Raw genomic sequence first — 25,468 nt, 5'->3', positions numbered from 1 at the left:
TTTTGTTTAGGTAGCTTTCTGGCGTAAAGTCCAAACTACTAACATATGTTAGATATATACAGGGGCCGTTGAATTGAATGCTTCTGTAGAAACCCCGAGAACCCATTTTAGGGGCTACAGTGGTATTTGGCTATCCAAATTACACCATTTTCACCTTATAAAAAACCTTTTATATGTGTAAACCGAAGTCATAAAAGGAATTTTAATCCCCTTATGCTACCTTACATCATGGGGCATTAAACTTTGTGCTATAAAGGCATATTTATTATCATGATAATATATAATATAATCAGTCGTCATAGCCTAGGGATCGAAAATGAATGAAACAATTAAACATGTTTAAAATATTATAATTAATATTAAATATCAAGGCTTCCTATTAAAATTTATTACTTATCGATAGATTTATGTTTTTTAAAATTAAGTTATTAATGACAAAGTCCCGTATAAACAATAAACCGTATTTTTTATGTTGTTTACGATAGTAAATTATTTTTATACGCTACGTTAACCGCTCCTTACAATTTTTTTTTATACCGTATTTTTTAACACAGTGTACACTCTTTATAACGTTTTTTTTAGCTTTATTCGCTATAACGAAAATGTCTCTATAACGTAAAAATGAGGTAAATTTGTTTGGTTTAACACAAAACCCATACATTGATTCACTCTTTATAACGCAATAGTGATGCTATAAAACGATAATATTTTCATATTTAGACATCAACAACATACTTAAGTGTAATTGATTTTTTAATCAGCTAACAAAACTAAAATTTTGAGGTGCCGAAATTTCTAAAAAGGCATAACAGTAGACTCGCCTTTTTTATTGTTAATTGCATTAACACGTGTGGCATTATTTTTAGATTACATTGCATGTAGGAAATTTTGGTCTCAGTTACTAAACGCACCATTGTCAACTATCGTGTATTATTAGTCGTACACAAACTTTGAAACTGATATAGTCAGTAAAAGAAAAGCGTTATGTGTCAACGTAATTGGTTAAATTTGGTTTGTTTTTCTCTTCCCTCTGTATAACGAATAATCTCTATAACGAAAAAATGCTCGGTGCCTTGAACTTCGTTACAAAAAGCTTACACTGTATTAGTTCAACAAACTCGTAATAGAACCTTACATATGCAAATTGCTGTTTAACCTATTCTTGGCGTAACCCGAACCCAGAACTCTGGAATCGTGGTTATAATACCCTGTATCCTCTTCGCGGGTTGGATTAAAGGCTTGCCATCAGCTGTCGACACCTGGAAGGCCTGCATAAAGGCCGCGAATATCAGAAACATGCTGTGACGAGCGTAGGTCTCTCCAGCACAAAGTCTGCGTCCTGTAATTGATGATTACATTAATGTCCTGTATGAGAGACACCTGAAGAGGCGACACACGTTTTATATAGAACATTTTTAAGGCATTTTACGGTTGACACTTGTGGAATTATAATCCCAAGTCCCCAGTCCCAAGTATAAAAATAAATTTAGATTTGAGACGCAGCGAGAACAATGAATCCCAAATGTTATCAAATTACATAAAAAACGTTAAGAATTTTCAAGTTATACTTCTTGAATAATATCTTCTTCTGAATCATCCAAGTGGTGTTAAATTTTGTTTGAATTTAATGGAAATTTTATTGTTTCCCTTTTCGAATATAGTTTCGGTATCTTTATTTAATTAATCGACCCAAAAATGTAAAGTTTGATAAAATAAACATGACTGGGTCAATGCTCCTATATTTAAATGAAGATATAAATACACTCTCCTCAATTAAGATTGTTAATAGGTATGCCAAATCGGTTGAAAGTTACCGTAAAGCTTGCATGTATACAATTACACTAGTTTTTGTTGTAGTCAAAAATACCAGTTAGTTTTGATTTTACAGGCATTTAAAGTTCCGATACGCTAACAGTCACGTGACCACGTGTGACGTCAATTTACAACGCTCCGCTTATATTTATTAGTAGGAAGTCGCCAAGGAGAAGGCGTAGTATTTTGTTTTGTTTTCATCCTCGTCGCATTACGTTCATAGTGTTAATATTCGATTAATTAAATGGTCAGGCAGTCTCGATACCTGAAATGCTTCAGGTCTCGATTCTTTCAAGTGTCAAGAAGATACTAGAATTTTCTCAAATTTTTAAAATCACATTTTATGTAATAAAAAAATATTTTTATTGCTGAACTCTCTTTAGCGACGGCGCGCGCATGCCGTAACAGCCGCGCGGAGCCCTATTTTCTACGTCTAATTAAAATAATGGAGATAGAGTTCCGGGAGTCGACTTTTTTTATTGGAAATTTCCTCCTCTTTAACGAGCTTTTTTCAAAATTGCTTAAATGTTAATATTTTTGAGTTCTTGACAGAAAACGAAATATCATTCTTTTTCATCTTATTTTGTTAATAACAAGCGTTTGAACGCACACTAATGAATTTTACTATGTGATCTTAGATAGCGTGTAACAAGCTACTTGAAAACAGATACAGAAGTCGGTTGTAAAGCCAAGTTTTTCATCCTCAGGCGGTATACCTTTGAGACATCAGGTTGTTGAAGAGTTGACGGTTATCGTATTCATTTGTTTTTTCTAATAGGCAAGTAGGTCTTCTATGTCTAACACGCGCCGTTGACTTTTTGGGTCTAAGGTTTCCTAACGATGTTTTTATTCATTAAAATGCGTACGTTGACAGAAACTCCATTGGTACACAGCCGGGGATCGAACCTACGTCAGGGATGTCGCTTCAGCCACTAAACCAATACTGGCTTTTATTATATTTCACCTAATTTTAATGCAGATATTTATGATTTATAACCTTTATTAAGTCAATGTTAGACAATAACATTTATGAAATCAATTCAAGGGCAGGATATTATACCCCGCTGTGTTTATTGCGACAACTATATAAGAACACTAAAATAATTAGCTGTGTGTATTATTCGGTTAGGGCCTGTCCATTAATCACGGCAAAAATCACGAAATATCACAAGGTGGAGGGGGGGTATAGTATGATATCACGTGTACTTATTATTTCGTCAAACGCGTGATTTCTAAACCGAAAAGCGGCTTAGAAAAATGATCGATCGAGAGAGATTATCTGCGTAGTGCGCGTGATGACGCAGAGTGGCTTGATGAAACCGACGTTGATCTTCAACAAAGTACAGTACCTACAACTGATTTGCAAGATGCTTATCCAGTTGTTAGTATTGAAGAAAGTCTTGTTAATCCGTGGCAATGTACATTAAATATGTCCAATATATGTTTTTCGCATTACACCATTCCTTTAATATTATTTTTATGCCAGTCAAAAACACTCTGCAACCTTCCTGTCTAGACAATTTTATGATGGTCCTTAATTTTTGAATAGGATTAGATTATACTTTGTACCTGTACTTAAAAATAATATTATAAAAAATTTAAGATTATTTGTGGGTACTAAAAAATACACGTGATTTTTGGTGGGGGGTTTAGTCTCAAACCTCACCACGTATCACCCTGGGGGAGGGAGGGGTTTAAAATTAAAAAAAAAACATCACGTGATTAATGGACAGCCCCTTACCGAGTTTATTAGGTCCCAATTCGGTCCCCCCGGTAGTTCTGTAGCTAAATAAAAAAGACCCTTGACCTAGGTTCGTTTTCTACTTTAGACCTCGTCTGCTCCACATAGAGGACATCAGATCTCGGAGCTAATTAAAATAAATCAGTGTCGCTACAACCTTTTTGGGTCTGGGCCTCAGATTTCTGTATCTGTTGCATGATCATTTTTAATGTATTAAGTAGGTGATCAGCCTCTTGTGCCTGACTCACTTTTTGGATCGATGTTTTCATTCACCGTTCGAGCGAATTTTAAATGCGCAGTTAGCATGAGAGTTTGTGCACAGCCACTAGGCCAACACTGCAGGCGAGCTAATTACTATTCAATGTTTACTTACTCGGGGTTATCAATGGCTTTAGTTATGAGTAATAGATTACGTCATTAAGACCTAGTAAACAAAGGAATCGCTGCAATGTGGGTCACGCTGGCTTAACCTGTCTATATATAGCTATGTTTGATATGATATTAAATGAATAATGTATTGTATGTATTTATCTTGTACGAGCCAAGGCTGTACATTTTGATCACTTATAATCGTGACGATATCTAAAATCGTTGGAGTCACGCCCCGAGAGTATAGCCAGACGCAGGCACTCTCTTTGACTGTTACTTTGCAGTCATTCGTTTCATAGCAATTAACTAAATCATGGGAGTTAAACCCCGAGAGTATAGCTAGACGTAGGCACTCTCTTTGACTGTTACTTTGCAGTCATTCGTTTCATAGCAATTAACTAAATCATGGGAGTTAAACCCCGAGAGTATAGCTAGACGTAGGCACTCTCTTTGACTGTTACTTTTCAGTCATACGTTTCATAGCAATTGACTAAATCATGGGAGTTACACCCTGAGAGTATAGCCAGACGCAGGCACTCTCTTTGACTGTTAAATTGTATTCATTCTTTACATAGCAATTAACATTTCTTATTTTGTTCATATTTTATTGTTATACGCGTTGGTTAATATAGAGTAAAACAAAAATCTTCTCTTATTTAAAGCACCCTGATGACCCAGGAACCGTATATATCTCGTACCGCTAACAATACCTATTGTTCTCATTTACGCGAAACAATCTAAGAAATATGTTAGGACTTCAAAATGGATATACTTCGTCATATATCTATTTAGTGCGTTTTTTTTATTCACCTTCAATGGCTCACCTGATATTAAGTGATACCCATGGACAATCACATTGCCAGAAGGCTCGCAAGTACGTTGCAGACCTTTTAGTATAAGCACTATGATTAATTTGAGTATGTGTTGCCACATTTACTATATCTATTGCCGTGATGGTATGTATATGCAATATTCCAATGTATACAAAAAATATAACGAAATGCGTGCCGTTGTTGTTGAATCTTAATCTTAAATCAAGTCTTATTTGAAACATTCTTGATACAAAGAAGTACCTCTAATAATATGCTATATCTTAATATATATGTATATATATTTCTTGTGTGCGTGTGTATGTGACTGAACTCCTCCTAAACGACTGGACCGATTTTGATGAAATTTTTTGTGTGTGTTCAAGGGGATCTGGGAATGGTTTAGATTCACAAATCAGCCCGCCAGATGTTAAGGGTAGTCCACCCCTAATTTTTATTTTTTTATTTATAGATAAAATTTTATTTTTTATTTTTTTTATGTTACAGAATTAAAAAATACATACAACCCCTAATTTTCAACCCTCTACGATCAACCCCTATTTTTTTATTATAAATGATATACATGGCAAAACGACGTTTGCCGGATCGGCTAGTATATATAATAAATTACCAGCTCCAAAAGGTAGGGACTTGTCCAGGCTAACTTGAACCTTTCCATCAACAATGAACCGCTCAGGTCTGAAGTTCTGCGGATCACCCCAGATCTTCTCATCCATGTGGAGAGCAACTAGATTAACTGCCACCGAGGAACCCTGCATAATATCTCCTTTTAGTTGTTATTTCCAAGAGCTGATTCTTTTTAATTTTTTTTTTTAGGTCACACAACAATATTCTTCCAATGTAAGCCAAAACAATTGCTACAGATACCGGCAAACATCTTGAACAAATGTCTTTGCCTGCGCAGAAGCGATTTTTTGGCATCACTGGAGAGAGAGGGGGGGGGGGGGGGAAGTAACGTGTCGATCGCGTGATTGGTAAATCGTTGACGTTTTTTCGTCTACGTTCCTTTGCCTGCTAAGTACGTGACATATATAGTGAGACATAATATGTAGGCTGGGATGTATTATTAATAAGTAGGTACATAAATAAATATATTCTTTCATTTTTTTCCTGGTATGGCTTGAATCGCACTTGGCCGGTTTTCATTTCTTATTATCATATTTTGGAGGTAGCAAAAATATATATTTAACAACTCACAATAATATATGATATACACTAACAATCTACAAACATTAAAAACAAACTATTTTTAAAAGTTATCTACAGTTAAATAGTTAGACTCTTTTTTGCTCGTATGTGTAAAAATGCGTTTAATAAAATGTAGAACGTTTTGTACAAGGCAAAATTTCCTTAAACAAAGGTAATGCTATCAACCGATAAACGAACGGGTCATTGACCCGGACCGCCGAAGTAACAGAGTTCAGGGTCACAAAAGGAAATGAATTTGTTTTGTTTAAATTCCTTTGTCAGAAGCGGTCCCTTGTATAATCTTACCTCAGGAATATCGTATCCTCCAAGTGTTGTGTCATTCATCGCGCGATGAGGCACGCCCAAAGGCACAAGTGTCTCGAATCTTAACATCTCACGAATGCAAGCCTCTGTGAACGGCAAACTGAAATGTTTATTCATAACTATAAAGTTTATTTTAACCGATAGTTGAAGGTTTTTATGTAATATCATGTCAAAATATAATTTATTCATATAGTATATTTAATTAAGTGAATTAATGCTTCTAAATTTACAAATGCCACTTTTCAAACCAAGGAAGACTAGAAACTCTCAATGAAATTATTCATTCATAAAATTGCCAAGTTTTTGGGTCGACTTCGACGTCGGTCACAGTCGACTTTTTGGGTCTAAGACGTGTCGCTTTCCTCGCGATGTTTTGCTTCACCGTTCGAGCGAATGTTAAATACGTACACAGAAAGAAAGTCCATTGGTGCACAGCCGGGGATCGAACCTACGACCTCAGGGATGAGACTTGAGAGTCGCACGCTGAAGCTCTTAGACCAACACCGCTCAGCTCATAATATACCGCTTTACATAATTAATAGGGTTTTATGGAAGTCATCGACACAGGTATCGTAAAAAAATAACATGTCCAATGTATAGGTACCTACCATGCAGACGAAGATGCCAAAGCTGATATATCATAAATGGAATTGGAATTATCTATACATATGAGCCTGATGACTGACGGCATTCTTTGCTCTCAAACCGGAACAAATTCGTTATATTTCTTAAATTTGTTTCGGAGGAAATGAGGGCGGCGCTTAGGACCTTTAATAAACTAGGCCAGACACATCAAGCAGCCAATCATTGTGTTAGATAAAAACGGTTATCATTCAATTAGCTATTAAATGATTACTTGTCCTCTTTTGAAGGATTATAGGAACACTTGATAATAAGATCAAGGTATAATTAACTAATAATAGTTATTTAAATGTTATAAAAGCACATCGTTTTCGATATAGATAAATAAAGGAATATTTCTCAAAGCGAAAGTAACTTCGTGCTTTTACCAAATTTCAAACAAGCCTGCTCATTGCTCAGATTATTCTAGAATGTATTCATTTTATTTATTAACACTTCTTTGCATTTGCAAATTGAACATTACTTAATGAAAAGGAATTTAGTTATGGTAATTGAGACAGTGTTAGTGGCTTTAGCAACTCTGATCTCTGAGGTCACAGGATTTCGACAAAAAAGCTTTTCTGTTGGAACTTTTTATCGACGGCGTGTGTCAGGCTATGACTTCCATATGTTTGAAAAGGTCCTATTACAAATATTAATGATTTGAATAGGCCATAACAAGGCCATTTTATAAACATTTAATTGGATAAAGGATAACCTCGTTGAAGATTTACATGATTTGAAATAGTTAATTAAGTATTTAAACTATATCTTAAGATACACTTGGCAAATTATTAAAAGAGAAATACAAAAATAATATTGTACTTTTTCACACAAGGCAAAATTTAAAAATCACACTACGAAATGAGTCCAACCCCTAATATTATGTTAAACATAGGTGCATTAATATTATTATTCCGCGGATATTTCTCGCAAAATATACTAGCTTTGAATTCACCCGATCTCATAGTATACGTCCCCAAGCGACGCGAACCAACTCTCCGATGACAAATGAAACGCCCTCACTTGTCTTTCGTCCATTCTCAATTATTACATTTAGTCTACTAACTTCTGTCTATCATCCAAAGTAGGCATTCGATCTCTCCCCACCACACGGTCTAGTTCTTCATGAATCTTATCTTGTAGTTCCGGTTGAAGTAGTATCCTTTCTAGTAGAATCGTAAGCGTCATTTCTGTCGCACTCGCAGTAGGGAATGTGTAGTCTGTGCAAATTAATTGCAGTTGCTCGGCTAAAAGTACAGGTTTAAATTAGTCAATTGTTACTATATGATTTGGGCCCCAGTAGAAAAAAAAAGGTATACCTACCTAATATGGAGTGTAACCATTTTACCCAGTTATGTATTCAACTTTGTTTGTCTTGGGTATGGTAGGATACAACAAGATAGAGGACCTTACTATTGCATTATATTTTTAAAGATATTCAGAGATTCAATCCATATTTGTGCTGCAGAAGCGGGCTGTTCGGGGTATTTGTTGTGTTTCTCCGAGGGAGTCGGTACGGAATAAGTTTAAGGAATTAAATATTATGACACTATCTGGTCAATATATTCTCGAAGCCTTGTTGTATGTACAAAAAAAATTAAACGATTTTAAAGCAAATGGTGACTTTCACCAGTATAATACGCGAAATTAAACTAATTTGAGTATACGACTAAGGGGGCGTCCATAAATTACGTGAGGTGTTTAAGGGGGGGAGGGGGTCGAGTCAAATCTCATTTAATCTTACGTTGGAGAGAGGGGGGGTCTCGGCAAATATCACGCAATTTTTTTTCTGATAAAAAAAAATTAGGAAAACGGTTGACCCTAATGGCCATCTCTGCAACTTCCCGCTAACTCCATAACTAAACGCTCAACATTTTACTTATTTTGTTTTTGAGCTCTTCGAGCTCAATAGTACGAATTCTGTGTTATTTTGAGTTCTCCGAGCTCAAAAAGATAGCTTCTTACGCGTTTACGTAAGAAACCGACATTTTGAAAAATCTCACGTAAGATTGGGGTTAGGGGAGGGGGTTGAATAAAATCTCACGACATCTCACCAGGGGGGGAGGTAGGTACAGAAAATTTTAAAAAACACCTCACGTAATTTATGGACGCCCCCTAACCAGGCTCCAGAAGATAAACTACTCCTTATATGGAATTGTATTCGTTTTTACTACCTCCACTCTAACTCCCAAGCGAAATTAGAGAATTATAACTAAATAAATTCAAAGCCCTCGTTTAACGTAAATTAATCAATAAATTAATTATTATTTAAGCGTGTTTTGCGCACCGTGAATATTATTGCACGTGGGACGGATATATTTAGTTGCACATTGGTTGAATTCAAAAGAATTGCATTATTTATAATTAGTTATAAAAAAATTAGGTTTTATGTTTTCTTGTTTTTTTTCTATGTTATGTTTTTAGCTTAATTTTTATATTAATAAGTTTTCCATTGTATTAGTATAAGTTACTGTAAAAATGGGAAATAAGGAAATAAATAAATTTCAAAAGGGATTTATTTGGTATAGTATATAATAGAACAGTGTTGATGATAATAAGAAACAAAAGATTGATTAATTTGCGTGTTTACGTACCTATTGTTTTTATTTAAAAGAGGTCCAGAATTTAACATTTATATCATTACCATATATCTTTTACTTAGTATCTAGTTTACGCAATTATAGTGCCAATCAACATATCAACTTTTTAAGCAGTATTTAAATACTTTTTTTACCGATATTCAGCGTTGATAAAACTTTAAATGAATCCCAAAATGAATACAGCCTCCAAACCTATTGACTGACTAGATTTTAAGATTAGGTAGGTAATAATATTATTTCTTAAAATAAGGTATTTTAAAGTAAGTTGAGTTTGCTCGAAAGTAATGAACAACAAAACCTAAAAAGCGGAGTGTTTAAAAAGAAATTAAATAGCTTGCTTCAATACCTGAGTATGTAGTACGCTGATTTTCCTCAGTTTCCTGTTTCATTTTCTTTATATACGCATCAAAAAAGTGGCGTTCGTGGGTGTCTTCATATGTGTCTATAGCGTCTTTTATAAGCTCCTGAAAAGGCAGTAGCTTTTATTTGAAAGAAAGGCGAAGAAAAGAGAAGAGTTTTAATTAGTAGTGAAATAGGCAAGTATGTGCATATTATGCACTACACAACTGCGCCGATCTCTGTAACTTCCCATAGTGAGGTTTTTGTACGCAACTTTGAAGTAGTTCTCTCAACGTCCGCTGATGTTGCAATCTTGAATCGTGCAGGTTATTAAAAAGACGGATTAAATATATTCAGCTTACAGAAGACTTATAACTTGGTATAATATTATAAACGAGTAGGAACATTTTCCGTCACTGAAATTCTTGGAAACAAGATTTCGTAGCACTTCATTTCTTCAATACGCTGGAGATTTTAGATTACATTTTCAGGGGAACAAAACACTACTTTGTCGTCTAAGCCATAGAAGCCTAAATGAAGCCTGCTAAGATACATCTATAATTCTATACTTATATTATAAAGAGTACTTATACAGGTTGGCCAAAAAGTCGTGGATCAAACGCAATTAGGAGATAGATTGGGCCACCAGCTGCAAAAAATTGTTCTACGGGAGGTCCTTGAGCTCAACGCCTGCAGAGTTATAATTTATTTTGCGTTTTTATAAGAAAATTGACTGTTTTTACTAATTCTTATTAAAATTCGAAAAAATCTGTATCTTTTTCATAATATCTACTAGATTGGTACTGATGAGACCTTGCGGTAGAGATGCTGTTTGTGGTTGTTTAAAGGGTGTATTGACGATAATATTAAGTTATACGATATAAAATTTTCTCAAATCATAAGTTTTTATTTACTTCGGACCCCACTGTGAAAAAAAAAATACCTACTGAAAAGTGAACCTGTATCACAATTGGCGTTTGATCCACGACTTTTTGGCCACCTGTATAATATATGTCAACGTAAAATTTTAAAAACCGTTAGATTGTAATCTATCTCGCGTGATTGTGAACTGTCGAAAGATTGTGAACATCAGCGTACTGCTTATAACAATACGTTAAATTGTGACATATACATTCTTTAACAATTAGAATAGGTACTATATTATTAATCAGTAACATAGGCCCCAATTTACAAAATACTTTAAAAACCGTCCAATAAATTACTAGACTAGTAAACATATAAAAGGATCTTAACGCATAATAAAGAATGTAAAGTGTTAGCATTCTAAAAGGGTTGTATTGAAAATACATCTACTATATAAAAATAAGTCGGGTTTTCCTTCCTGACGCTATAACTCCAGAACGCACGAACCGATTTCCACGGTTTTGCATTCGTTGGAAAGGTCTCGCGCTCCGTGAGGTTTATAGCAAAGAAAATTCAAATATTCAAGAAAAATTTCAACAGAAAAGCGGGATCACCAAACGAAATGTTACATAAAACGAAGCCATCTGGTGGCGAAACGGAGTTCGCCGAGTTTGCTAGTTTTATTATATAAATAAGATTCTTACTCCGTAAAAGTCGGATATGCCTTTTGTTCCGTTAGTCAAATCATTATAGCCACTGATGTTTGGAAAGATGTTTTTTATCCAGGGTGTAATAACCAGCGCCCCACCCAGATCATTTGTGCTTCTCTGGAACTTTAAAGCAGACTTTCCCAACTTCCAAATCTGCGAATATTCTTTACGGGCAAAAGTCTTTTGCACAAATACTTGTACCAATCCATTCACGAACGGAACGTCGAAGAAGTGAGGTAGGTATATGAGATCTCCGTTGACGATTTTCTGCAACGTGAAACGAAACTTTTATAAACAGAATTTCAGACTAAGTTTCTGTAACAGGTGCAAACTTATCTGTCAAAAACCGAGAATTAATTCACAAATCCCCCGGAATTGGACACATTCTTGTCCTAACTCTGTATTCTATTATATTTTACTATTTATTCTTTTATCTACGATTAAAGTTCCACAAGACTCCGTATAAAAAATACTATGTAAATACGCTCACATATATTAGGTTGGGGAAAAAGTCTTTTCGCATTATAGTATGTATGAACTTGTAATAAAATCTCTTTGGCTATACTATATGTATCTGGCTGGTTTTGTTATCAAGGAAAGTTGAGATTTTAAAGAAGATAATTCCAAAATCAAATTAAGATAATGACTGTTTTTTTATTTATTTTTCGTACCGTCAAGATGAGTGAATCGAATGAAGAAATTCGATACATTTTAAAATTTTACTACAAAAAAGGTCAAAATGCAACACAAGCCGCGAATATTTTTTGCGATGTTTATGGACCTAGTGCACTGTCTGTGAGAGTAGCACAAATTTGGTTTAAGCGTTTTCAATCCGGAAATTTTGATGTCAAAGATCCAAGTCGCTCTGGTCGCCCTATGACAGATAAAATGGATGCAATTTTTGAAAAAGTGGAGCAAGATCGGCATATCAGTAGTTACGACGTAGCTGAAGAACGGGGAATTGACCACAAAACAGTTTTGGCGCATTTGAAAAAAACTGGGTACACAAAAAAGCTCAATACTTGGGTACCTCACGAGCTCACTGTAAGAAACCTAATGAACTGTGTACTCATTTTTGATTCTTTATTACGACTTAATGAAACCGAACCATTTTTGGAGAAGCTGATAACTGATGATGAAAAGTGGATCACTGTTGAAATGTATAACAAAATATATACCTACTAGCGCCATCTGCTAGACTGTTTGTTAATATTGTTTTTACAATAAAGTGTCAGTTGACAGTTGTTACCCGACCTCTGTGCGTATCATTTACAGGTTATGGGCTATCACGTGAATTAAATAAAAATTTTGGTGGAAATATAGTGCAAAAATGTCGACAAACCTTATTGCTAGTATTGCAAAGTTAAGGGGCAGAGAAAATTACGAAGATTGGGCATTTGCTGTGGAAAATTATCTCGTATTGGAAGGCGTGCAACAGTGTATCACGACTGAAGATGATCCGAATGACGCGAAAGCGAAAGCAAAAATAGTGTTAACTATAGATCCCAGTTTATTCGTGCATATAAAAAGTGAATCAACTGCAATGGGACTATGGCAGAAACTAAAAAAGCTATTTGATGATAATGGCTTCACGCGACGCATCGGACTACTTCGTAACCTAATATCAATTCGTCGTGAAAATTGTGATTCTATGGCACAATATGTGACTTCATTGTTAGAAACAAGCCAGCGATTGAATAACACAGGATTCAAAATTAGTGATGAGTGGATCGGTTCTTTGTTGTTAGCAGGATTACCAGAAAAATTTGAACCAATGATAATGGCGGTGGAGCATTCAGGTATTGAGTTAACAGCTGACGTCATTAAGTCAAAATTATTGGATATGGAAGATGGTAGTGAAGTTGGTACGAGTTCTACACAGAATGCGTTTGCGTCGAAATGTTGGCAACAAAAAAGAAAACAAACGCATAGACAATCGGAATCGCGTAATGTCGGCAAGTCAAATGTCAATGTCAAGTGCTTTAAATGTAAACAATACGGACATTTCATGAATAAATGCAAATTAAACACTAATAACAAGGAATCTAATGCATTTAGTGCAATATTTCTCAGCGGTAATTTTAATCAATCGGATTGGTATATCGATAGTGGTGCCAGTCGTCATTTAACGTCAAACAAAGATTGGTTGTTGAACGTAAAAAAACAACACCAAGTGAGAGACATTATTATCGCTGATAAGACAAAAATTCCTGTTGATGGCTGTGGTGATATCAAAATTACGACTCTTGTTGGAGATATTGAACACGATAATACAGTTATGGGAGTGTTATATGTACCAAACTTGGCTACGAACTTATTATCGGTCAGCCAGTTAGTGAGCAAAGGAAACAATGTGACATTTGATGAAAAGCACTGTTATATTTATAACCAAAATAACGAAGTTGTAGCAATCGCAGATGTAGTCGGAGGTGTTTATAAATTAAGAATCAAACAAGTGAATTGTTTGTTGACTTCTGTGTCTGGAAATATATGGCATAGAAGATTTGGTCATCTAAACAGCAAAGATCTTAATGTGATGAGAGATGGTGCTGTAAAAGGTATGTCATACTCGGACAAGGCTCAGGTTAGTAAGACTAGCTGCATTGTTTGCTGTGAGGGGAAGCAATCAAGGCTGCCTTTTAGTCATGTTGGCAACAGGGCACAGGAACTCCTCGAGATAGTGCATGCAGACATCTGTGGACCTATGGAAGTCAGATCTATTGGTGGAATGAAATATTTTTTGTTGTTCGTCGATGATTTCAGTCGGATGGCATTTGTTTATTTCTTGAAGACCAAAGATGAAGTATTTTCTTTTTTCAAAGCATTCAAGACGTTAGTAGAAAATCAGACAGGCAGAAAGTTGAAAGTGTTAAGGTCAGATAATGGTACAGAATTCTGCAGTAAGGAATTTGAAAATTTCTTGCAATTGGACGGAATAGTACATCAAAAAACCTGTGCATACACACCGGAACAAAATGGTCTCTGCGAAAGGTACAATCGTACAATTGTAGAAAAAGCGAGATGTTTGTTATTCGATGCAGGATTGAAAAAATGTTTTTGGGCAGAAGCAGTAAACACTGCAGTTTATCTGCGGAACAGGTCAATCGCATCAGGATTGGATAACAAGACGCCTATAGAAATATGGACCGGTACTAAGCCAGATGTCAGTAATCTACGTATCTTTGGAAGTAAGACTATGGTACACATACCAAAAGAAAAAAGGTTAAAATTGGATAGAAAAGCAACTGAGGGTATTCTTGTTGGTTACTCAGACCACATAAAAGGTTACAGAGTTTACAATCCCAAAAATAATAAAGTAACAATAGCAAGAGATATTGTTGTGATTGAGGAGGGGATTGACCAGAAACAAGAAGTGATACACATTAATATTAGTGAGGGCACTAATGATATCTTTCCTATGAAAGAAGAAAGGGAAGAATGTACCCAAGAAGTGGGGAACATGATGCACACAAAACCAGAGAAAGATCAGGAGCAGAAAGAGGAACTGAGTTTCAAAGAAAGCTACGACACTGATGAAGACAGCTTTGAGGACTCCGAAGACGTACTAGCAGCTGAACCTGCGGAGCCTGTGCCAGCTAGGCCACAGCTTCCTTCTCAGCCAAGGCACTCTCCCGTGTTGCCGGTGGAAATGCCTGCTAAGCGCCTACGCAAGCAGACTGATCGTTACGGTTTTAGTGTTGTGTGTGAAGGTCAAACCAGTGAAACAAGTGCTAGTGAAATATCTCTAAATGAAGTGTTGAATGGACCAGAAAGAGAACAGTGGAAATTAGCTATACAAAGTGAATTTAAATCATTTGAAGACAATGATGCTTGGGAATTAGTGGACATTCCTCACAGTGGCACTGTAGTACCATGTAAATGGGTTTTCAAGCGAAAAATTGATAATGATAATAATGTCAGGTATAGAGCCAGGCTAGTTGCTAAGGGCTTCACCCAAAAGCCAGGCATTGATTTCGATGAATGTTTTTCACCTGTAGTTAGACATTCTAGTTTGAGATTGTTATTTGCTTTAGCAGTTCAGCTTCAGTTGGATATTTGTCACTTAGATGTAGATACTGCATTTTTAAATGGTTTTCTTAATGAAAATGTGTATATGATGAAACCTCCATTTTTTCATGTTAGTCATGATAATGTGAACAAGGTTCTGCATTTAAAACGTGCTATTTATGGCTTAAAACAGTCATCAAGGGCATGGTATAAAAGAGTTGATGATTTGTTGCAATCTTTAGGTTTTAAAAGAAGTAAACTAGAACCATGTTTGTTTATAAAAATGGATAAAAATGTAAAAGTTATTATTGCATTGTATGTTGACGATTTCTTTGTATTTTCAAATAATCAAAAGGAAACAGATTTGTTAAAAGAAAGTTTGTCATCTAAGTTCAAAATTAAAGACTTGGGATGTATTAAAAATTGTTTAGGTATGGATGTAGCAATGGATAAAGAGAATGGTATTATAACTTTAAGTCAAGAAAGGTATATTGATGAATTACTGTTAAAGTTTAATATTTCTGATTGTAAGTTTGCAGATACACCTATTGAACCTAAATTGAATTTAACTAAAAGTGAGAATTGTGATAAAAAGTTACCTTATCAGAAACTAATTGGTTCGCTTATGTATATAGCTGTGCTCACACGCCCTGATATTGTATTTTCTGTAAATTTCCTAAGCCAATTTAACAATTGTTACACTAAAGAACATTGGGCCTATGCAAAGAGGGTTCTAAAGTACTTAAAGAAAACTAAATCTATGTGTTTAAAGTTTTTAGCTAGTGGTAATAATCAGTTAGAAGCTTTTGTAGATGCAGATTGGGCAAGTAATGTAATTGATAGGAGATCTTATACAGGATATTTCTTTAGAATGTCGAATTGTGCAATATCTTGGGAAACTAAGAAGCAGGTTACTGTAGCATTGTCAAGTACGGAGGCTGAATATATGGGCATTTCAGAATGTTGTAAAGAGGCTGTGTATTTGCGAAATTTGTTATTTGAATTAACTGGAGTAACTTATCCAATACCAATATTTAATGATAATCAGTCAGCCCATAAGTTGTCAGCAAATCCTGTCCACCATAAAAGGTCAAAACATATAGATGTGCGGTACCATTTTTGTAGAGAAAAAGTCGCTAATGAAATTGTAAAAATTAAATACTTGTCGACTTCAGAGATGCCCGCAGATCTACTTACTAAGGGTTTATGTAAAATGAAACATTATAATTTTTTAGGAATGTTTGGTTTATTTGATAAAAATAATATGTAATGGATATATGTATTGTTGTGTGTTTGCATCTTTTATTTTGTTAAGTGGGGATGTTGAAATGTATAACAAAATATATACCTACTAGCGCCATCTGCTAGACTGTTTGTTAATATTGTTTTTACAATAAAGTGTCAGTTGACAGTTGTTACCCGACCTCTGTGCGTATCATTTACAATCACGTACGACAAGAAGGTGCGAAAAAGGTCGTGGTCAAAGGCCGGTCAGGCTTCACAGACTGTGGCGAAACCCGGGATAACTCGCAACAAGGTGATGCTGTGTGTGTGTGGTGGGATTGGAAGGGCATTATTCATTATGAGCTGTTACCACCAGGCAGGACCATCGATTCTGAACTCTACTGCTAACAACTGATGAGATTAAAGCAAGAAGTTGAGAGAAAGCGGCCGGAATTAATCACCAGAAGGGGTGTGGTTTTTCATCATGATAACGCTAGACCTCACACATCTTTGGCCACTCAGCAAAAACTAAGAGAGCTTGGCTGGGAGGTGATAATGCATCCGACGTATAGTCCTGACCTTGCACCTTCAGATTTCCACCTGTTTCAGTCTCTTCAGAATTCTTTAGGCAGTGTCAGGTTATCATCACGAGAGGACTGCCAAAACCAATTATCGCGGTATTTTGATCAGAAGCCCCAAAATTTCTATAGCAATGGGATCATGTCCCTACCTAAATAATGGCAAAAAGTTATCGAACAAAATGATACCTACATACTTTAGTTAAATGTAAATAAACTATATTAAAAAATGTTTTGAATTTTCTTAAAAAATGCGAAGAAACTTTTTCCCCAACCTATTATGTATAGTGTAGTAGTAGCAGTATTTGATATATAGTATCTAGTATCTGTCTGCAGCTGAGGTTGTTAAACATTTTATTTAAGTTTATTTAAGTTTAGCAATTAGTTAAGCAAGTTTAGCAAGAAAATTTATTCGGTCATAACTCACGTGAACAACAAAAACCTTGTTTCGAAAGTTTATTTTGTTTTATTATTCAGTTATGCCAAAAAGAAAACAATTCACCTATGAGACTCCACGAGAAATTTATGTTGCAACTTAGCAACATTCATCTCCTCCTTATTTTTAATTTATTATTGATACTCATTACTGTATACATAATCAGTGACAATAAATAATTCAACGTAAGTACAATATCCTCAATATTTTTTTATGCGGGCAGAAATAAACTTACCTAATTATTCATTTATAATTGTCACTTGTTTATGTACTAAGTTTTTGTGAGAAAAATGAATAAAGATTATTACTATTATTAATTTCATTTGCGTTAATTATAACTATAGCGATTTGAAATATACTTTACGACCTCTTATACTTATTTATTATCTACTAGTTCTCAAAACACGGATTGTTTGGACTCCGTTGTGAAATGATGGAGCCATGTTTCATACATTATCATATATCGACGATTTTTTACAATTGAACAGCTTTAAACACTGGCCAGAATCATCAATTTGGTTGTGAGGTCACGCGGCACACACTTTGAAAAGAGCTTTCGCAATACACAAATATTTATCTAGGATATATCCAACACAATCTTTAAGCTCTGAGCTAACTTAATCAACTTCACTTTTCGGTTATCCAAAATTATTTTGTGGGGTTTTTTTATATTTTCGTTATCGTCCTCGGTGCTCATTGATTTTCCTGGTGCAGAGTCCGAGAGATAATAATGTTTATCAAGCCAAGCCTTGGCTTCAATTGTATTTTTGTTTGCAAAAATAGCAATGCTTTATTACGATACGAAATTCCTTTTAATTATTTTTTTTAAACAAACAAAAGTTACTTAAAATACTATATCTCACAAACTACGTACAACAGTTGTTATACACGTGTCTTTTGAAGGTTAGGGCTAACTAAAAATCATATTAATTTCATACTTGTAGCGCCATTTATGTGTCAACCTACGAACTTTTCAGCCCACCAAAAGTCAAAAGTCAAAATCATTTATTCATATAGGTAACACAATGTACACTTATGAACGTAAAAAAAGTAATTTACATTATTGCTCTAATTTTACATTTACTGCCAGTTCTCAAATCAAGGGCGTAGAACGTAAGAGAAGAACTGGCAATAAACTCTCCGCCACTATTTTTAATCTCCAAGTTTTTTATTTTACGCAACGTTTGTTTAGCTGCAACCATTACACCATGTTCCACATGACATCTTAAGTCATTAATAGTTAATTAATAATAATAAAATAAATGAAAACAAAGGTTTGTCCTCTATCAGCAGGAGGCATGGTGAAATAGGACCGCATACATTCTCATGGGAACAAAACGCAAACACCTATTATACTGTGGTTTATAAATAGAAAGCTCGGAGCGGTATTAGCACTGTCGCCGATTCTCCGACACAAAACACACGACGCGTGTCAGGCAGAAGGATGACTTCCAAGAATATCGTCATGTTCCCAACCACAGTTCCGTAACAATAAAAGTTTAATTAAAACCCCGCCTCTTTATATCAACCAATCATAATATTAATAACAATCCGTGCTTTTATTGATTCAAATTGAGAGAATTTGCATCTTAATTGTAACATACTCATAAACATATTATCATCATTATTAAGAGAGTGATGCGAATATCGAAGGTAGTAAACCCCAATCTTGGACATAACATTTAAAATACCGGAAGCCCCTAAAAGGCTTTTAATTATTTAATATTAAAGGTTTGAGGTTTTTTATGAGCACTGTTACCTTTTCTTCATCAGTCGTAGTTCCATTCTGTACCATTTCTATCATCTCTTTGGTGTCATGAATAATTGTCTCTTCGAGAGCATTACATCGGCGCCCGAAGCCCCAATCGCGCATGTAACGGAGTGAGAATCTTCTCTGTGTATGCCAGAAGAAACCATCAGTGAAGAAGATGCCTGGAATACACTTAAGTCTAAATAATTGCTTTTCATCGATTAACTGCCACATGATTCATAAATTACTGTCTTTCGTTGCCCACGATTGCACGGAATTATGTCAATAATGTATATATTCGGTAATCACTAAGCACACAAATCAATCAATCAATCAAAATCATTTATTCATATAGGTAACACAATGTACACTTATGAACGTCAAAAAAGAAATATACATTAAATACTTCTAATTTTACATTTACTGCCACTTCTCGAATCAAGGGCGTAGAACGGAAGAGAAGAACTGGCAATAAACTCTCCGCCACTCTTTTTAATCGACAAGTTTTTTATAAGCAGCTGCAACCATGTTCCACATGACATATTAAGTAATCATAAATAATAGTAAATTAATAATAATAACATAAATTAAAAACAAAGATTTGTCCACACCAGTCACACAATAGGCACAAATAATTGTTTCGGCGTATTATTTTGACAATAAAAACTACTTGCCTATTAACAATGTCTGCGCAATGCGTTATTATAGAAAAGAGCGCCTGGCTAATTTCGTATGTCATAATATGTACGCAAGCGTTAAATTTATACAGAGGAATAAATATTCCCATCCCGATAGGTTTTATTTGAAGCTTATAGTTGGTCGTTGGATCTTATAATATCTTATATAAAGTGTGTCAGACAATTTTTACAAGCGAAATTAATATAGTGGTGGTTGTGTGATTACTAAGTGCAAAATTGCAGGCATAAAATAAGTTATGTATTCTAGAGTTTATTTGTAAACTGAATATTGTTTTTGGTGCCGTCACCATATATTTGTGTCTATGTTATAGATAGTAGAATTAGTCACGTTTTGTTGGTTCGTAGACTAAGATCGGTTAACGATTTTGTCTTTTGTCTTGCAAGTGTTAACTGTGGATAGGCGGCGTCGTACGACCACAGGTTAAAGAGTAGAAAGTACCACAAGGCTTAAATATGTTTAGGTTTAGAAAGTCAATGAAATGTTGGTGATGCTGCGAATCAATCTATTTTTGCTTCTGCGAGAACATTATATGGAAACCTGGAAAATAAAATCGACGACCCTTCATTATATTTCCTTTAATTTCTTCGCTACCTGTTAATTTCTTTATTTGTTTTTTAAGTGTTTGTGTATGTAATCTGGACATTTAGGGAACATCATCTTTATGCGTGTTATAGAAATAGTCTCGATGCTAATGCGGAAAATGGCGGTCATTCACACTGAACTAAATTGATAACTGTTATGTACATTATTAACTTCTCATGTTTTTAAATAGATATTTACTCGGAATAGATAAAATTCGGTTTGTTTGGAACGGCCTTTTTTATTTTGTGAAGATTATTCCAAGAGGACTCGGTTACGGCGGGAAAACTCCGATGTACACAAAACATTTTAGTGCACAACAACTGTGCATTTATTATATGTAAATATCTATTATATCCAATATACTAATTAAACAATACATAATATTATGTACATAGTCTCATGCGTTGTATAGGAAAAACACCTTTTATATGGCAATCAAGGTCTATAATAATTTATAAAAATCATTAAAAGATCCTCCTACTACAGTTTTTAAAAATCGACTTAATGTAATACTTTTCGAAAAGATGTGTTATTCTACTAATGATTATTTGCGTGAAACATTACCATTAATATTAATTTGATAACTAATATATATATAGTTTAATAATGTTATTTTTTATCACTACAAATAATATAAGAATTCACTATAATAATATGACTCATAATGTATTTAACTTCTATGTAAAATTCCTTTTAAGACAAATTTGCACGCCATTATGTGTTGCAGAATATGCGAACTTTAGATTGTGCCACCATAACATTTTTGAACTATATTCTGTCAAATAAATTATTATTATTATTACAAACAAATATCTTGTTATGAACTGCGTCTGTTGATGGACAGGCAGAATTCTAGTTGAGGTCAAACGCCGAGATAAATGATATTAAACAACGCCAAATTCTTAACTTAATTATTATCTATATAAATATTATGTATTGTTTATAGTTTTCGGCCCCACCTTTAACCCAAGATTTCGTAATCTAAAAAAAAGCGCGTACACAAGTTCAATATAATATTTAGCATACATGCCAAATCCCAATAGAGGTTGGGCGAATTGGACTGCAGCACTGCGATTCTGTAACTCACTTTTTAAAAACCGATGTGTGAGTTCCAAAAGTGAGTTACAGAATCGCAGGGCTGAACATTTATTTATTTATTTCGTACTCCAACAGTTTAAATACATATTATATAACAAAAAACAAATATACTTAAGATACATATTATATACAAAAGCGTCAAATATTTACGAAACTTAGAAAGGAAAAGAATATAAAATATTAACTAAGTAATATCTGATTCGGCTGTGTTGTGTGATGGTGTGAAAGTGAAGGTAGGTGGTGTGTATGTGGGGTGTGCTCATGATGTAGGCTATTTATCGCTATGTATATTCTTAATATCATTGATCTATATTAATTAATTACATTAGTAATTAAGATCATCGATCGAGGCTTATACCTTGATACTAGCGATCGATGACAGCGATACATTTATTTACTAATAAACATACGTATAAGTTTATATTATATCCCTCGTCGTTAGTCGAAAGAATGGAGTGCCCCTATTTACGACACTGCTCCGACATCTCCGCAGGGCTTTGTACCTGATAGTTTTTTTTTATTTAACTACTTTTTCCTTATTTTTACTAATTCTCTAACAAAGATCTTAAGAAACGATTGTTACTAACTCACTAATCAATCAATGGACTGTATTTGTCTGATTAATAAAAATTATTATTATTATTATTATTACTCTGACTCCCTGATCTGACTTTAATGTTAATTTTTGGATATAATTACATCGAAAGTGCATACAAAAACTCAGTTATGCTATTGTTGTTACAGAATATTGATAGGATGGCTTGATGTTTACTTGACAATAATGATGCCAATTATGAACTTTTACACAAAAAATGCACAAATAATTTGAAAATGAAAACTTCTCTGTTTACAATGTCTGCGCAATGCGCGAGCGCTTGGCTAATTTCATTTTCATGTGCGCAAGCGTTAAATTTATCCTCATAGGTTTTATTAGACGCTTAAAGTTATTAACTGGACCTTGCGTGTTGTTCCCACGGGAATGTAAGTGCGTGCTCCTATTTCACCATGCCTACTGCTCATAGAGGACAAACCTTTGTTTTTTTATTTTTATTATAAATTAACTATTAACTACTCAAAGATGTCTCGTGGAACATGGTGTAATGGTTGCAGCTCCTTACAAACATTTTGTTAAACAAAAAACTTAGCGATTAAAAAAGTGGCGGAGAGTTTATAGCCAGTTCTTCTCGTCCATTCTACGCACTTGATTTGAGAACTGGCAGAAAATGTAAAATTAGAAGCATTTAATATGTATTTATTTATTGACGTTCATAAGTGTACATTGTGTTACCTACATGAATAAATGATTTTGAATTTGAATTTATTATAAAGTGTATATTGATTGATAAAAATCTAAAGTTCATTAAAAATATAAGCGATTGAATAAAATTGAATTTGAAGAAATTTACACGTCGAATTAAACGTTATTTTTCGAGTCGATTAGGTATAATATTACCTCGTTGCTTTTTCGATTAATACGTAATAAATTTAATACTACGACACAGTCTCGTATAGTCAATTTTATAAAGCTTTATGCATAGACACCAATCAATACAATAATATAATATAATCGTTGGTAAACCAAATAATCTTCTACGCTCAAGAGTAGAAATAATTAAAATCGTTTTCTCGACAGTAACACAGGTCTTTTTGTGACTTACTTACCTAATATCTTCCAGAAACCTCTTGCTCTAGGGATGATTGTATCCAATCGTCCATCAAACTCTTCCCTATTCAGTACTTCCTTGATCAAAGTAGAGTCATTGACCAGAACCACAGGAATAGGCCCTAAATATAGCCCCACCAATTTCGTATTGTACTCTTTAGCTAATCGTATTGTGGCCAGTGCAAGGTTGTTGAAGGCTTTCGCAACAATAATCCAATAGGCTCCGTATATTGGCAGACTTGGCGGTCCTAAAACGATAAGATAAAAAGGAAATCTGACAAATAGAAATATGCCAATGAAATATCATAAGGCTTCATGAAACGGGAATTACTTAGAAAAATTGTTTTTAAATAAAATCGATCGATTTTAGCTCAAATCATGAGTTCATAAACACGCACTATCCCTTAGGTACTGCGATATTATTTGATAATATATGATTTGCAAATACAATCGAAAAATAACAGCTGAGGCTTTTTTTCATATTCTGAATTTCGGGCTGGTAGTTCCCAAAGCGAGTTCCAATCCCGAATTTGTACGATTTTTAAATATATGAAAATGTTAGCAACGACCACATAATCTATACGGGATATTATATATATTATATAACAATTTAAGATCTCGTAAGGAAATCAAACAAAACAACTTTTTCCGTATTCATTTCGATAGACATTTTTATTCAAATCAGTTCATTAAACATTGTAATGTCGTGTAACAATAACAAATATGCTTTTATCTTAATAATTGACATATTGATGAATGATGTCCAGTGTTATCTATATTATCGGATATACTTGAACGCATGAGTAGCTCCGCCTCTTTTTGAAAATTACCAATGAATCATCATAAATGTGTCTGCTTTGCAATCAAATCCTTTAAATATTTTAAATATAAAAACTTTTTTTTTTTTCCAAGAATCGTTGTCATTCGAGTTATATCAAATAGAACCTTAAGAAACAATTTCTACGCATAGACATACGTTGGAGTATAATCAAAAAAATGTGAAAAGTGAAAATAGCGGTTATAAAAGATAACCTTATAACTACGGAAATTATAAAATTAATCATTTCAATAAATATTGTTAGTCAACGAAATTTATAATGAATTTACGCTTTTAATTAAAATAATTCATAGTATGTGTGCAGATCGCCTATATAAGCCCATAATAAAAATAATAATAATCTTATATATTGTATAACTGTAAAATGTTACTATGTGAATAATACAACGCAATTGTCTCTGTAAGAGAAATATAACTATAAAAATGGAATTTTATTCGCAAACGGGCAAGAGGTAATAAATAAAATATATTATTTCTAAATTATAAATTAAATTAAAAAATTTCTTACCTGGTGGAAAATTGTCATGTCGTTTATAAGCTTTTTTCCATAGACATATCACAGACAAAGCTAGCAGCGCCACCAATACAAGCAGTCCGATCATGCTTGAAGCGCAATGCAAAATAACCTACGTGAACATAAAGATTACTTAAACACTTAAATATATAATTATGACGAGTGAAGCCGATTGTCTTCGACTCGGAATATTCGAGAAAGTAATACTTGCTAGTCAATATTAAAAATATGATCATTATTCCAGATAATAAATAATAAGGTACAGTAGTATTTTCTACGGCATTCGTTTAGACTTTGGCTCAAACTCACTTTAATCACCTCAGCTCTTGAGTGAGGTGAGTGCGCAAGTGAATTCGATAATTGAAATCTACAGAATACCCGGAAAGACAGCGAAATCCAATATTTATTAACGTAATCAAATGCGTCAATTAAATTATCTTCAATAATCTACTAAACGAAGCAATACAGCAAATATTTAATTTCTAATTAGTTTATAGATTTAGAAGCAAGTAGAGTGAGCATACTTTTATTACTTTCGATTTAAGTTATATTTTGGAGTTTACTCCTTAAGAATCGAATGACCTCGTCACGTTTTTGGAGCGCACCTATATTTTAAAGGATTACGAACCTTCGTGTATCGATAACCTTCGATATGTCAACGCCCAGTTTCCCGGTGC

The 25,468-nt window shown here is 34.1% G+C and overlaps 1 protein-coding gene across 1 annotated transcript; it reads right to left on the bottom strand.

Annotated features, from left to right (window-relative positions):
- Window positions 1-334: 334 nt before the first annotated feature.
- LOC125063353 (probable cytochrome P450 304a1) lies at window positions 335-24,918 on the bottom strand. Its single transcript, XM_047669763.1, has 9 exons — window positions 24,786-24,918; window positions 23,439-23,687; window positions 19,407-19,579; window positions 11,396-11,668; window positions 9,835-9,952; window positions 7,955-8,135; window positions 6,247-6,364; window positions 5,363-5,504; window positions 335-1,339 (listed from the first exon to the last, which is right to left on the bottom strand). The coding sequence occupies exons 1-9, from the start codon at window positions 24,877-24,879 to the stop codon at window positions 1,152-1,154; spliced, it is 1,536 nt and encodes a 511-aa protein (XP_047525719.1). The 5' UTR covers window positions 24,880-24,918; the 3' UTR covers window positions 335-1,151.
- Between the last annotated feature and the right edge of the window lie 550 nt (window positions 24,919-25,468).

Source organism: Pieris napi, chromosome 3 (assembly GCF_905475465.1).
Source record: "Pieris napi chromosome 3, ilPieNapi1.2, whole genome shotgun sequence".
NCBI classification, from domain to species: Eukaryota; Metazoa; Arthropoda; class Insecta; order Lepidoptera; family Pieridae; genus Pieris; species Pieris napi.
This window is presented reverse-complemented; position numbering and strand designations above follow the sequence as displayed.